Raw genomic sequence first — 15,091 nt, 5'->3', positions numbered from 1 at the left:
CTATTTTGCATTTACAGATTTGCATTTTTCCTCCACATCTAACGATCGTTTGTAATGTACCTATATGATATAGTCGTCCGATTTTCATAAAATTTGACACAAAACTTAAGACTAATATAAAATGGATATATGTCAAATTTGAAAATCTGTTGAAAACTGGATAAGTTATAATTTTTAATTGTATTAAATTCTCGATCGTTCCTATGTGAGCTATATGATATAGTAGTCCGATTTTCATAAAATTTTACACAAAATTGTAAAGTTTAATATATTGGCTATATCTCAAATTTGATCAAATTCTGTTGAAAACTAAAAATGTTATAATTTTTTTTGTAAAAATTTTCCGATCATTCCAATGGCAGCTATATGATATAGTCGTCCGATCCGGCCCGTTCCGACATATATACGAGTGAGAGCATATAGAAGGCTAACTACAAAGTTTCATTCTGCTTCAAAACTGAGAGACTAGTTTACGGACAGACGGACAGAAGGACAGAAGGACAGACGGACAGACGGACAGAAGGACAGAAGGACAGAAGGACAGAAGGACAGACGGACAGACGGACAGACGGACAGACGGATAGAAGGACAGACGGACATGGCTAGATCGACTCAGCTGTTGATCCTGATCAAGAATATATATACTTTATATGGTCGGAGGTGCCTCCTTCACTGCGTTGCAAACTTTTGACTGAAATTATAATACCCTGCAAGGGTATAAAAAGAAGGAATTAAAGGAGTTATAGAGGTGTTTTCTTGTATACAGGATTCAAATCTGATTTCTTGAAATAACACTAAGAAATAGTTTAAATATAGCGGTTAGTTCACCTCCTAGTTTATGCAATTAATGAAATTTTGGATTCCTAAGAAAATATGCTATGATTAAATAACGATTCCTAAACCTATAAATATACTTAAAAAAAAGTAATCCTTCATCTTTTCAAGAAAGTTTAAGTAAAACAAAACCGGAATTTAATAATGCTTATTATATACCTTTTAAAAACTATTCATAATTAAATTAAAGAAACATTTCAAGGGATTCAAATTGGAATAAAAAAAGATAATCCAAGATAATCCAGTATTTAAAATAGAATTTTGACTTTTAATCCAGGACACTGGATACTCTAAGAGAGTGCCCGTCTAGGGTAGTATTTCGGATCAGAAAAGTACCCATTTTTTTGTTTGTGACTATATAATATATATCCATAGAATATAATCGGCTAGAGGAAGAGTCGAAACAGACTCGAATGTGACTTAAATGCTGGCTGGGAATACTATGTGGCAGGAACGCTGGCGGGATCACTGGTTATGGATCCGTATCGGAATCAATATGGGGATCGGATCAACTGGCCTGCTGCTGTTGCTGTTGCTGCTTCTGTCGATTAAAATCGGCTGCAAATTGTACATTCTGCGGATTGCTGTGAAACAGTTGCTCCATCAGCCGCGTGCTGCCCAGGGAATTGGCCTTGGTGCCCAGACACATGTTATACTGCGGTGCATCCAACTGGATGTCGCAGCTAATGTCATGGTAGATGTGAACAAGCGTGGGATCTGGAGCACGGAATACACTCAACCGGCGCCATTGCTCGGCAGCCTCATTATAATCAAAGGGCAGCTCCGCGGTGTTGCTAAGGAAGCCCCGTTGTCGTGTCCCCACGCGAACAATCTTCTCCAGAAACTTGACATCCTCTAGGCCCCAACCGGTGATGTCCTTATCGAAGCCATTGATATCCTCATCCAGAATATCCGACTTGTAGATGGCACAGATACCAAACCCGAATTGCCGGAAATAGCCACTCTCATCATCGATTCGAGGTGACTCCGACTCCGACTCCGACTCCGTCTCCTCATCCGCTGATCCCCCGCCACGCCTCTGTGGATCATACTGGCTGAAAACAATGGGCAAATACACCTGCTTTCCCCGTTGCGTATGCATTCGCACTCGCTGCAGGGTCTCCACCTCAAACACCATATCCACATCGATAAACAGAATGATATCCTCTTGTCGTATATACGAGGAACGTGCTGCCACATCCAGGGCCACGCCACGAGAGAAGGTACTGCTCCGTTGAATCCAATTCACCTGCTGGTAAACATGGCGAGCATGCAAATCATTAAGGAGTTGCAAATGGTCACCCAGCTCGTCCGACGAGCCAAAGATCACAGCCAATAGGTCACAATGCTGCTGTCCCCGTATGCAGACCCTCTCATAGGTGCGCAGGAAACGCTCAAAGGTGCCCAACCGGCCAGCAATCGGCAGGACAAATACAATCTTATCCTGCGTGGGTGGCAGCAAACCGCTGGGCATGGGAAAGATACTGCTCAACCGGGCCATGCCATTCTTCAACAAGTTACCCAGGAGACCTACCAAAGAAAATGCTAATTAAATACATTTAAAGCCGGAGAAGATCATTACTTGTACTTACACTGCTGTAGGGTTACGTTGTAAAAGTCCTCGTCAAACTCCTTGACAAAGATCCCGGTGAAGGCACGCTGCACATAGAGATGCCTTCGCACTGGCACTGTCATCTTCTTGCCCCGATATTTCTTATAGATGAGCAGCAGATCCAATATCAAATCCTGACCATGCAAGGCATCCAGACGATGGTAGCCATAGAGTAGCTCCTTAAACTCAATGACACGTCCCCGTTGACGGGAATAATTGTTAATATTCTCCATTACCTCGGTGATGACATCCTCAAGACCCTCCCTCATGGCTGAATCAATCTTTTGCTTCGGGTTCGCCGAACTGGCCGAGTACAAGCTGCGAGCAATGAAGGACCAATCCAACAGGTCATCGGTACTGCCGGGCACGAATTTATTCAGTTCCGGACTTATGCCTGAAAAAAGAAAGCGAGAAATAATTAATGTTTGGGATTAAGCTAAACCAGGTTATCTCTACCCAAACCCCAGGAGGGGATAGGCTGTTAAGTTCCCTGCTGTCTTAGTTGGCCTATATAAATCCCCATCGTTGCCTGTCAGTTGGTATTCGCATTTATTTATTTTATGTTTTCCTTTATATATTTTTTGCTCCGGCCTAGTCAAGATGTTGCCCCAAGCCAAGCTGATCGGTTTCTCGTTTATCCTAAACCTCATCCTGGTCTCTGGTGAGCCTGAGCTGCCGGCGGAGGTTAAGTTGCCGGATGAACAGCTGGCCTCCTATTGGATACGTCAGGCACAGGAGCAACTCCAGCAGCGTTTGGCCCGGCTTAGAGACTCTTCACCGGACAAACGGAGGGCCAAGAATGTGGTGATGCTTCTGGCAGATGGTCTATCCATTACCACACTCACTGCTGCCCGCATCCTGAAGGGACAGCGAGGCGGTGGCACTGGTGAGGAGTCTCTGCTTGCTGTGGAACGCTTTCCCTATGCCGGTCTCAGCAAGACGTACTGCATCGATGCCCAAATCCCGGACTCGGCCTGCACATCCACCGCCTATTTGGGCGGGGTAAAGACACGGGTTGGCTGCTTGGGTCAGAGTGCCAGCGGTGAGCCGGTGGACTCGTTGATGCAGTTGGCCCAGCGGGCGGGCAAGGTCACCGGTGTGGTGACCACCACCCGTCTCACGGATGCCAGTCCCGCCGGTGGCTATGCCCATGTCTCGCGGCGTGGCGAGGAGCTGGAGATTGCCCGTCAGCTGATGGAGGAGGAGCCGGGACGTAACTTTAAGGTGCTTCTGGGCGGTGGCCTTGGCAAATTTGCCGATGAGCGACGTGATGGCAAGGATCTCTTACTCCAGTGGCGTCAAACGAATCCACAAGGATGCTACTGCCGCTCGCTGACAGAGCTTAAGAACTGCTCCGGTAATGGTAGCCTCCTGGGCATCTTCGGTGATAGCCACATGCCGTATCATTTGGCTGCCACCAAGGAGCAGCCACGTCTTAGTGATTTAACAGCGGCCGCCTTGGAGAAGTTGGAGCAGCAGAGTCGGTTGAATGGGCAGGGTTATGTTGTATTCATCGAGGGCGGGCGGATCGATCATGGACACCATGAGACACGGGTGGGCTATGCCCTGGACGAGACCCTCGAGTTCGATGAGGCCGTGGAGACAGCTCTCAGGATGACTGACCCACAGGAGACCCTGCTGGTGGTCACCTCCGATCATTCGCATACGCTGACCATGGCGGGTGCCGCTAATCGTGGCACATCCATTCTGGGCATGGACGAGCAGCTGCAGCGGGATTTGGATGGAGTGCCCTATAGTACCCTTAACTATGCCGTGGGCAAGTGGCAGAGCTCGGATAATGCCGGCCGCCGGATGAGTCCCAAAAAGAAGCTGAGTCCCAGTGAGTTGTCTTCCAAGGATCTTCATAAATTTGGGATATCAATCTTGATCTTCTTTTCTCTGCAGCCTCCTTCACACCGAGCTTTATCAAGGGACGCAAGGGTGTCCATGCTGGCGAGGATGTGGTCGTATTTGCCATGGGTCCACAGGCACATCTCTTTGGCGGCATCATGGAGCAGAATCTCTTGCCCCATCTAATGAGCTATGCCGCCTGTCTGGGCAAGGGTCTGACCCTCTGCAATCAGGATCAGCAGCCTTAGATCCTTGGATTTTCTTAGTAAATTTTTTGTTCTTGTGTTTGTTTAAATAAATACCACGTTGAGGGGATTTTGTAAAGGATTTTAAGGGATATTATTGTAGGGGATATAGTATGGGAAATAGTATTGGATATAGTATAGGATATAGTATAGGATATAGTAGGGGATATAATAGGGTATATGGTAGTGAACTTACCCAATATATTGTGATCCTGAAAGAGCCGCTTGCCGGTGTTACTTTCGGGTGAGGCACTGGGCAGCATATAGGTGCTCTCATCTGGCACTTCCAGATACTTGGCCATTCGCTTGATATCCCGATGCAGGAGTAATGATTCCTGACGCATCTCCTCCGCCTTTAGACCCTGTGAATACAAATATCTATAGATATATCCTTACAAAATTTCAGTAAAATCGGAAAATGGAGCTTTAGTTTTTCTACATAATATATGTATGTATATATAATATTTATAATATCATTATTATATCTTTATAAATATATGTTTATATCTATATATTATATCTTTATAATATCTCTGCTCCATTTCCCTTGAAAACTCACCTGGACATAGGAATGAAGTCGATACATGAGCGGTGCCTGCTTTATGGGATGCAAGGTAATGGCATTATGGATCTCCTTCCTTTTCAGCTTACCAGTGTATGCATTTCGGCCACTGGAGTTGTGACGCAGTATATACTGCATCTGTGAGATACAAAAATACATATAATAAAATAGGAAACATTTTAAAAAACATATATATTATCGAGAAAATTAAAAGTAAAAAAAATCTATATAAATATACCCCTTTTGAATTATTTTTAATAAAAAGGAAAGGGGTTACATCGTAAATATTTTCAAAAATCGGCCAAAAAATTCACATGTTAAATGGTATGCAGTTTTATAAATCTGCTAAAAATAAACATATGTACGTGCGCTTTCCGAATTGAAATTAATGCATTTTTGGCTTAGTTATGAATTTTTAAAATATTTATTGGTCGAAAAAATATGCATGTAAAAATATAGGTAATATCCATTAAAAAATGGTATTGCATCATCAGTCGGAAGCTTAAAAGAAAGTGAAGGAGTCATTTCCGACCCTATAAAATATATATATTCTTGATCAGCGTCAACAGGGGATTCTTTCTAGCTATTTTTGGCAGTAAATAAAATTTTTCAATTTTTTCAAAATTTTTTAAGGGGTTACATCGTTAAAATGTTTAAAAATTTGATAAAAATTTTAATTTTTAAAACGTTTTAACTGAGTATGCAGATTTATTAACTTAATAAAAACTAACATGGGAATGCTTTCCGAACTTAAATTAATGCAGTTTTGACTTAGTTATGGACATTTTAAATTTGGATTTATAGAAAAAACGGTCATATTAAAAATCTCAATAAGTATGGATTCAAATTCGTTGATTTTTGAAATTATTTTAAATATTTAGCTATGAAATTTTAAAATTTATCATTTAATACGATCTTCATTTATTTAAATACCAAAATAAAAGTATAATATGTATATATAGAAAATGCAATTGCAAACCCACCTCATAGTTCCATGTGCAGGGTATCCCGGCGAACTTCTGCACACACCTGCCCACCTCCACATCCTCGTGGGTGCTGTAGAGATTCTTCAGGCACGTTGGAATGTGCGGAGCAACCCGTCGCAGTGTCTCACTGCTGAGTATCACTCCGGGTCCGCCCATGCAAAAGTTCTCGTCAAATTCCAGGGACAGCAGACCAAACTCCTCGGTATTACCCTTACCAGCCTGACCGATAAACTGCGGCTTGGAGCTATCGATGGAGCGCAGGAATCTCTCCAATTTATCCGGCTCCATATAGACATCATCGTCGGCACGGATGAACCACTCGAATCGATCGATATAGTGCTCGTACATATAGTGCAGCATCATGAAGGATTTCTTTTGCGGCGGATATCGATCGTCCACATTGCGCAATCCCACCACCGGCAGATCATCCGAATAGCTTCCCTCGGAACTGAAGAATGCCATCCGTCCGGGCACCTCCTTGCCCCACGTATCGTACACAGCTCTCGCCCTGCCCTCCAGGAAGCTCTTGGCGGTCATTACACCCACAAACACTAGATTCCTTTGCGAATTCTGTATGGTATCCTCATCCCGCAATCCAATAATCTCCGCCGGTGTCTTGAGGTTCGTTGGCCGCAAACTGCAATGCTTCACATTCTCCAGGGTACGATAGCTCTTCAGCATGGAGCCAATGCATAGGCCCAAAGCGATCCCGAAGCAGCCAAAGATCAATTGATGGCGCTTCGTCATTGTGTGCGTCATTAGCATGACTTTGGATTGTTCAGAGATAATGCCCCAAAATCTCAAATATAGGTGCTTCCTTTAGGCAGCTTTCATGGGCATGGAAATCTCTCTTTTGCACTCACTGTATATGTATATTGCTGTGTGGGGGAAATATAAATATGGGGGAGAGTGTTCTTGAAATTGATGGCACGCGTCGGTAAATATTACTCATGGGATCTGAACTAGTCAGGGAAGGCACAGGAAAGAGATTCCCCCTATTTTATGGAGTCTACCAGCAGTAAAAAATGCTAAATTAATAATAATAAGTGAGTTTAAATCATAGAAATGTGAGTAAGGTTAAGGGAAGACTTGAGTTTATATGATTTATGAACTTGTTTTTTATGAGATTAGGGTGAAATATTTAGTATAATATTTATAATATTATAATACTTGTAGTAATTTCCTATACTTGTATAATAAAAACTCCATTTATTTACAAAATATTAACAAGAAATAATAATAATAATATAAAGGAATTGGTGAAATACCTAAAAGAGTTTCTCGAAATTAAATGATTTTCAAATAATACTTGTAGTAATTTCCTATACTTGTATAATAAAAACTCCATTTAATTACAAAATAATAAAGAGATATAATAATAATATACAGAAATTGGTAAAATACTTAAAAGAGTTTCTCGAAACTACATGATTTTCCAATAATACTTGTGGTAATTTCCGATACTTGTATAATAAAAACTCCATTCATTTACAAAATATAAACAAGAAATAATAATAATATATAGGAATTGGTGAAATACCTAAAAGAGTTTCTCGAAACTAAATGATTTTCCAATAATACTTGTAGTAATTTCCTATACTTGTATAATAAAAACTCCATTCATTTACAAAATATTAACAAGAAATAATAATAATATACAGGAATTGGTGAAATACCTAAAAGAGTTTCTCGCAACTAAATGATTTTCAAATAATACTTGTAGTAATTTCCTATACTTGTATAATAATAACTCCATTCATTTACAAAATATTAACAAGAAATAATAATAATATACAGGAATTGGTGAAATACCTAAAAGAGTTTCTTGAAACTAAATGATTTTCCTAGAAATCCGATACCATATACCTTATATACATACTTCTACTCGGTGCCACTTGGAGTGAACGATGGCAAATATTTGAAATGGAATTGGAGTTGGCCCTCCATTTACGTGTAGGAGGAGCTGCCTTGGCAACGCACTGGGTGTCCGGTTCAGGGTGCGATCTTCGTGGATCACAGACACTTGAGCCCAGATTGAGTATACGTAAACACCCGGAGCTCAGCCCGGTCCCAGACAGCACAAAAAAAAGAAAAATTCTATTTATAAATTGAGGCGATTCGGTAAATTGGACTGCAAAAAGAGAGATATATCTCTCTGGGTCTGGAAAACAATTGAGAGCATGCCAGGCGGATGGCGGACACCTTGTGGAGGGTATCATCTCGAGAATGTATCTCCTCGAATCTGGATGGTGTGTGCCCCGAGTCCAAAGCCAAATACTAATTCAATAAACAAACAGCTTGGAAAACTATTTGGTTTACAAATCTAAAGGCGGTGAACGTAAACTGGAACACATACATTTCTTTTTCAAGCGAAACGGAATGCCATTCCATTAGCTTTTCCTTTAGGTTTTCTTTTCTTTTTTTTTGGAAGAAAAACATGGGAAAGTACTTGAAGAAAATGTAGTTTTCTAGGAAAAATATCAGAGGAAAAACTCTCTTAGTTTCAGGAAATTTCAGAGCTTTCTTTTTGGCTTTCTTTTCTAAATCTAAATCTAACTTTAAATGTACATCTTTTTATGTTTCTTTTATGAAATACACTAAATAAATGCTTGATTTATTTGTTATTAAATTTTCTAAATTATAGTAGTAAAAAATCTTCAAGGAAAAGTCCATTAAAGTGCCGGGTAAATATTTATTTTCCGTGTAGATGACGCACATTTTGCATGCCTGTCGACAGGTGTGCAACCTTTGGGGGGGTATTTTGTTTTTGGGGTTAATTATGCAACTTATGCTCTCCCTATTATTTTTCTCGATTATATTTTTAAGAGAGAAAGGAAGAGAGAGAGAGAGAGAGAGAGAGAGAGAGAGGGAGGGAGATAAGCCCCAAATACTCTACTCAATGATTTATTGAATCTGATTCTCATTTATTTGAGGCTTATCAGCCAGAACACGGCCAGTGGAAGGGTACACAATGAGTCGTTGAACTCAGGGTTGCCTTTTTTAATGATCTCTTTATTATTTCTATTTTCCACTTTTTTTTTAATGCCACACAAGTGTTTCGAGTTGAATTCAGATTCGGATTTGGATTCAGATTGGGACTTGGATTCTCGAACCTTGACAGCAAATTGAGGCATTTAAGCAAGTCGCAAAGTGATTCTGAGACTGAAACTGAGACTAAGGCTAAGTATTTTAATCTTTTTTTTTTTTAAATATATGCCATAATATGAAAGTGTTTTTTTATATTTCATATTTTTATATATGTTTATATATATACACATGTATATGGAAACGATTCATAGAGTTGTGTTTAATAAATACAAAAGAATTTAAGAGCTACATACAAGATTTTTAAAAGTATCTTAAAGGGAAGTTTTTGTTTTCCTTTAAGATACTTTTAAAAATCACAAAGCGTCAATTTTACCCTCAATTATAATTTAAGTTTTGTGATTTTTAAAAGTATCTTTAAGGCAAGTTTGTAATAAACTAAAGACCCCAAAAAATCTTGTTTCATATATATTTACATTAGAACAGAAACTGCTTAATTTAAATTGATTTTTCTAACATTTTTTAAAGCTATTCCTGGTCTTAAGTCAGGGAAATATGCTTTGCTTTGTTCTTATTTTGATGTTCAGGAAATTTTTGTATTTTTTTTTAATGTTTCGTTAAGAAGTTTTTGTTTAACTCGAAACCCTAAAACACCCTTTTTTTCAAATTCTAAAATTTCTATTATAAGTTTCTTAACTTCAATAGATTGTGGGGCTAATGTTTTGGGTATTTTGTTAATATTACGTCTGGAAAACTAGCTTTCAGTGACTTTTTTAACCTTGTAAAGATTTTCCAATGGTTTTTAAGAAAATGCTTGAATTTTTGGCTATGAATCTCGAAGTTTAATTAAAATTTGTATAGTTATTTTTAAGTTTGTCTTGGTTTTAAGGCTAGAGTCTCGAATTGTAAATCTTAATTGAGGTGCCTAAACTTCAGTTTTAGTATTATAATATATATTAACTACACTATACTATATACAGTAGACTTTACCATACTTTAACATACTATACTATCTATAAGCTTTACTATTTATATGGTATTATAATATATATACACTATACTATACTATATACACTATACTTTACCATATATACTATACCAAACTATCTATAAACGTTACTATTTATTATTACTATTTACTCTAGACCTTACTCCCTCCTCAGTAACTTCCCCCTAAATAATACTCTATTTTCCTATATCCAAGTGCCTTCCCCCCCCCCCCATTGGAAATACTTGTGTATTTAGCTTACACGAGTATCTCTCGGATTTTTAAGCAAAACTCACCTGTGTGTGTACTTTTGTGTGTGTTCTGTTGTTCCTCTACCTGATCGCGTTTGCCCCACCGATTGCACAGTTAGCACTTTTCGCACTTTTTCGCCGTCGCCGCATGAAGAATCGGATGATCGGGGAGCATATGGATATATTGATTTTGGAGTACTTAAACGTAGAGTAGTATCTGTAAGATTTCAGCTCGTATCTCTTGGATTGCTCGAGTGCAATTCGTGGACTGTTGACAATTAGTTAGTTGGTTGCTCACACACCACCACACCCTCAGAGATACACACACACACACACACACTCTGGCTTGTCTCTGAAACACGCTGCTTAATTATTATTAGCTGCCCAGTTGTTGCTGTTTTTTTTATACATTTGTTTTTGTTTTTTTGTTTTTTTGCTGGTTACGACGTTAGGTTCGCAAAGGTCGATTCACGGCAACACACAAAAAAAAAAAAAAACACACACACACATAACACGCAAAAAAAAAATACGTCAGAAAACGGATAATAAAACTCTCTTTGGCCAAGCACGCACAACAATAATAATAATTATTATAATTATAATAATAAAGAGCCACTTGTTGTTAACAAAATATCATCATCTTCACTCGCTCGCTCTCTCTCTCTCTCTCACTCTATATGTATATATAAATACTTTTATTTCTTATGCAGCAATTTAATTTACACAAAATACGGTTGCGTTTTCGGTTGATTTGTTAATTTTCTCTTAAGGGAAGAAGGAGAGCTGCTTTTTGTTATTTGCTTTGACGGGGAGAAACGTCAAAAAACTTTGAATTACGTCCAAGAACTAAACTCTGCGGCGATCCCCGACAACTGAGAGATACTTTTTGCCGCTGTTCAGCTCTCTCTCTCTCTCTCTCTCTCTCTCAATCTATCTCTCTCACCGTCAGCTGTGTTTGCAAGGCATCAGAGATGCGCACAGGTCACAGGTGATCACGGTAAGTCACGATAAATCACAGAAACTCTTTTAGGTTAATTAATGGAAATAATAGTAATAAAAGTAAATGTATTTCGAAATTTAAATAAGAATATACTAAGTATTGGTTAAAAAAATATGTATATTATTATTATTATTTATATATTATTTATTTTATTTATTTCTTTTTATTTATTAATCTTCCTATTGGCCTTTCTATAAGCAAATGCCCTTTGATCTGTCTCTTTTCCATCTCATTTATATTCAATTTAGAATATAATAAGTATTGGTTTTAAAAATATATAATTTATTTCTTGTTTATATAATTTATTTATTATTTATTTAATTTATTTATAAATTATTTACTTTATTTATTATTTAATTTATTAATTATTTATTTTATTTAGTATTTATTTTTTTTATTATTTATTTTTTTCTTATTTATATAATTTATTTATTATTTATTTTATTTATTTATTATTTATTTACTTTATTTATTATTTAATTTATTAATTATTTATATTATTTATTATTTATTTTATTTATTTATTTTTATTTTTTATTTTTTCATATTGTCTTTTGTATACAAAAATGCTTTTTGATCTAGCTCTCTTCTTTCCCTTTTCTAAAAAAAAAATTAATTGCATTTTCCTAAGTAACTCTATGACTTTCTAAATCAACTCGGTTACTGATGCTCAGCTAGAAAATTGATACTGGAGATGCATAAAAAAATAATCTCTTTGAGGGAATAAAGTCTACAAAATATTTTATTATTAATTATAAATAAAGTAAAAAATATATCTTAAGTTGTGTCACAGTTTGGTTTGTTTGTGTTTGCACCAGTCTCCTGTAAGTGTGTGTTGTTTCTGTATCTGTGTGAGAGATGTCTAGATACAGAGAGAGAGAGAGAGTGAGAGAGAGAGAGAGAGAGAGAGTAAGAGTGGGCTGTGCGTATCTGTATCTGATAGAAGGCTTGCTCATCGCAGAAGCGTCGCTATCAGTGGAGCTGCGTGTCTTCTTGGGCTCGCCATGTGGTGTGCCTGGTGTGTGTTTGGTGTGTGGTGTGTGTTTGGTGTGGCATGGCAACATGTGGCCATCGAAATTATTTGCTTCGTTACTCCCGCGTTTATAGTTCGCGGAATTTACTGACAGTTCAATAATAAAGCACGAAATAGCAGGAATAAATAAACCCAAAAATTAGCTTTGAATTCGAAAACCGCATATCCACAATTATTTAGAAAAAAATATGCTATTTTTATAGCCTATAATTTAATTCAGAAGCTTAAAAATTCAGTGAAGGAGTCATTTCCGACCCAGTAAATCATATATATTCTTAATCAGCATTAATAGCCGAATCGATCTAGCTATCTCAAGCGGAAAACAAAATTTTTAATTTTTTTCAAAATTTTATGAGGGTTAAAATGTTAAAAAATTAATAAAAAATTCAATTTTTTTACATTTTAAACTGAGTATGCAGATTTATTAACCTCATAAAAACTAACATAGGAGCGCTTTCCGATTTGAAATTAATGCATTTTTGGCTGAGTTATGATATTTTTAAGTTTTAGTTAAATACAAAATTGTCATATATATAAATAAATATTGGTTTAAAAAATGGTATTCAAATTTCAGTCAGAAGCTTAAAAAACAGTAAAGGAGTCATTTCCGACCCTATAAATCATATATATTCTTGATCAGCATTAAAAGCCGAATCTATGTAGCAATCTCAGGCGGAAAACAAAATTTTTACATTTTTTATAAGGGGTCACATCGTTAAAATTTAAAAAAAATGTTAATTTGTTTAAATTTTAACTGAGTATGCAGATTTATTATCCTCATAAAAACTAACATAGGAGCGCTTTCCGATTTAAAATTAATGAATTTTTTGCTGAGCTATGATATTTTTAAGCTTTAGTTAATAAAAAAAATATACATATAAAATATAAATAAATATTGGCTCAAAAAATGGAATAAAAGTTTTAGTCAGAAGCGTGAAATATGTAAAATGGTCCCTCTGTCTATTATTTCTTGAAAATAAATAGATTTATTTAATTAAAAACTACTATTTTAATAAGAATATATTAAAATGGAGCCCGTTAAAATCCGTTAAAATTTGATTTAAAAATCCAATTTGTTCAGTCAGTCACCAGCACCATCTATCGTATTTTTCTAGCACTGCTTGCTGGTAGTTTACATAATAAACGCACAGCTGGCGCCACTGATTAATGTCAAAAGTCCGGTGTAAAATGTAAAAAACAATCTAAGATTTATAGAAAATAAATTATATTAATATGAAACGAGAATTAATTATTATGTTATACCTGGGAATTAATTTGATTATTTAATTTAATTATTTATTTATTTGAATTATGTTTTATAAATAAATAAATAAATAAATAAATAAATAAATAAAAGAACAAGTAAATAATCTAGCTAATGTAGATAAACAAAATAAATAATTGATTAATAAAGAAATAAAAATAATATCAATTAGTCAATCTTATCTTCCCAAAAACACCAAGACACCCCAGAAGATCGCTTAAAGTCTATAGAAATAATGCAAATATTATCCCATAACTCTCGATTCCTCCCAGATTTCTCGCACTTACAACGTAAAAGCTATCCATCACGATCCGAAATGCCTTTGCCTCTCTATATATATGTATATATCATTAACAAAACACTTGTTGCAATGATAAAAAGTGGGAAGTGAAATATAAATGCGTTTCAGCTAAAGTGACAGCGGCGAACACACAATTAACCATGCTAATTCCCCGCCAATATTCAGACCCGGAATGGGAACCGAACTAGGAATCTGGAGGGAGAAAAAGGGGGTGCTTGGTTATGTTGCGGTCCGTGTAAATTACAACTAACACTATAAATTGCTAAATTATTGCTTACACCGGCCTTACAATATTTTATTTTGCATTTAACATTTGCTTAATGCCATCATAAATTTTGTGCTCGCATCGAAATGGCAATAAATACATTAGCAAACGCAGGGCGAGGGCGGCTCATTGAATTTCAAAATGATGCTAAAGTGAGAAAAGCTTTCAATTGAATTTAATGCGAAAAGTTGATATGCAAATGGGGTTTTCTATCTCAGATCGGTGCGATGTTGTTTACTTTATTTATTATTTATTTATTTATCTATACATCGCCGGTATATACATATGTATAAATATATATTTAATCATTAATAAATGGGAACATTTAGCGGCCCACAGTTCCACTTATCGAATTCGAATTTATCTCGCAAAGCGACCTCTTCCAACCCGCAATTAAATGCACATTAATCACTCACCTTTGCAGGAGCACAGTCGTCGACATGTGTTTGCCCATCGGCATTTCAAATATAATATATATAGTGATCAGATCCCTAACCCATCTCTCCCTATATTTTTTTTATTCTATATCAATTTTGCTTTGAGTTTTCATTGCGAATTTTCTAGGCTGACAAAGTGAAATTGGTCATTAATATATAATAATTCATAAAAAAATATTCTTCATTAACACACTCCTTGTAAAGTCTTTAAAGAATCAAATCTTCAAAAGAATATATAGTTCTTTAAGGAGTGCCTTGATCAGCCAAATCAATTTCGGTTTCTCCATGATCAGTTACTAACTTTGAACACTAGTAAACAATGACTTGCAACTTTTTAAACACAACACATATCTGAGACGAGCCCAGCAGCAGTCACTTCGTTCCGGGGAGGTGAGAACCAGTTGGGAATCATATGCA

General features: G+C 36.7%; 2 protein-coding genes across 5 annotated transcripts; one reads left to right on the top strand and one right to left on the bottom strand.

Annotated features, from left to right (window-relative positions):
- Nucleotides 1-949: 949 nt before the first annotated feature.
- Nucleotides 950-11,248, bottom strand: Chsy (Chondroitin sulfate synthase). Of its 2 annotated transcripts, XM_086835130.1 has the most exons (7): nt 11,098-11,234; nt 10,420-10,736; nt 6,088-6,968; nt 5,102-5,242; nt 4,739-4,904; nt 2,427-2,840; nt 950-2,364 (listed from the first exon to the last, which is right to left on the bottom strand). In XM_086835130.1, the coding sequence occupies exons 3-7, from the start codon at nt 6,853-6,855 to the stop codon at nt 1,343-1,345; spliced, it is 2,511 nt and encodes an 836-aa protein (XP_086691256.1). In that variant the 5' UTR covers nt 6,856-6,968; nt 10,420-10,736; nt 11,098-11,234; the 3' UTR covers nt 950-1,342. The 2 variants fall into 2 exon arrangements, with proteins under 2 accessions (XP_086691256.1, XP_020812211.2); XM_020956552.2 differs by having other exon boundaries at nt 10,420-11,248.
- Nucleotides 2,885-4,624, top strand: Alp11 (Alkaline phosphatase 11). Of its 3 annotated transcripts, none has more exons than XM_086835143.1 (3): nt 2,885-2,985; nt 3,047-4,286; nt 4,352-4,624. In XM_086835143.1, the coding sequence occupies exons 2-3, from the start codon at nt 3,047-3,049 to the stop codon at nt 4,543-4,545; spliced, it is 1,434 nt and encodes a 477-aa protein (XP_086691269.1). In that variant the 5' UTR covers nt 2,885-2,985; the 3' UTR covers nt 4,546-4,624. The 3 variants fall into 3 exon arrangements, with proteins under 3 accessions (XP_086691269.1, XP_086691280.1, XP_020812212.2); XM_086835154.1 differs by having other exon boundaries at nt 2,959-2,977; XM_020956553.2 differs by lacking the exon at nt 2,885-2,985 and having other exon boundaries at nt 2,992-4,286.
- Nucleotides 11,249-15,091: the final 3,843 nt, after the last annotated feature.

Source organism: Drosophila serrata, unplaced genomic scaffold (genome assembly GCF_035046125.1).
Source record: "Drosophila serrata isolate PLE 108 unplaced genomic scaffold, ASM3504612v1 contig_36, whole genome shotgun sequence".
NCBI lineage: Eukaryota > Metazoa > Arthropoda > Insecta > Diptera > Drosophilidae > Drosophila > Drosophila serrata.
This window is presented reverse-complemented; position numbering and strand designations above follow the sequence as displayed.

Excerpts from the sequence above, each read along its gene's own strand:
- Alp11 (XM_086835143.1), top strand. The coding sequence starts at position 3,047 with ATGTTGCCCCAAGCCAAGCTGATCGGTTTCTCGTTTATCCTAAACCTC. Across the intron at positions 4,287-4,351 it reads CAAAAAGAAGCTGAGTCCCA|CCTCCTTCACACCGAGCTTT; the intron begins GTGAGTTGTCTT and ends TTTTCTCTGCAG.
- Chsy (XM_020956552.2), bottom strand. The coding sequence starts at position 6,855 with ATGCTAATGACGCACACAATGACGAAGCGCCATCAATTGATCTTTGGC. Across the intron at positions 5,243-6,087 it reads CCTGCACATGGAACTATGAG|ATGCAGTATATACTGCGTCA; the intron begins GTGGGTTTGCAA and ends TGTATCTCACAG. Across the intron at positions 2,365-2,426 it reads CAACGTAACCCTACAGCAGT|GTCTCCTGGGTAACTTGTTG; the intron begins GTAAGTACAAGT and ends TTTCTTTGGTAG.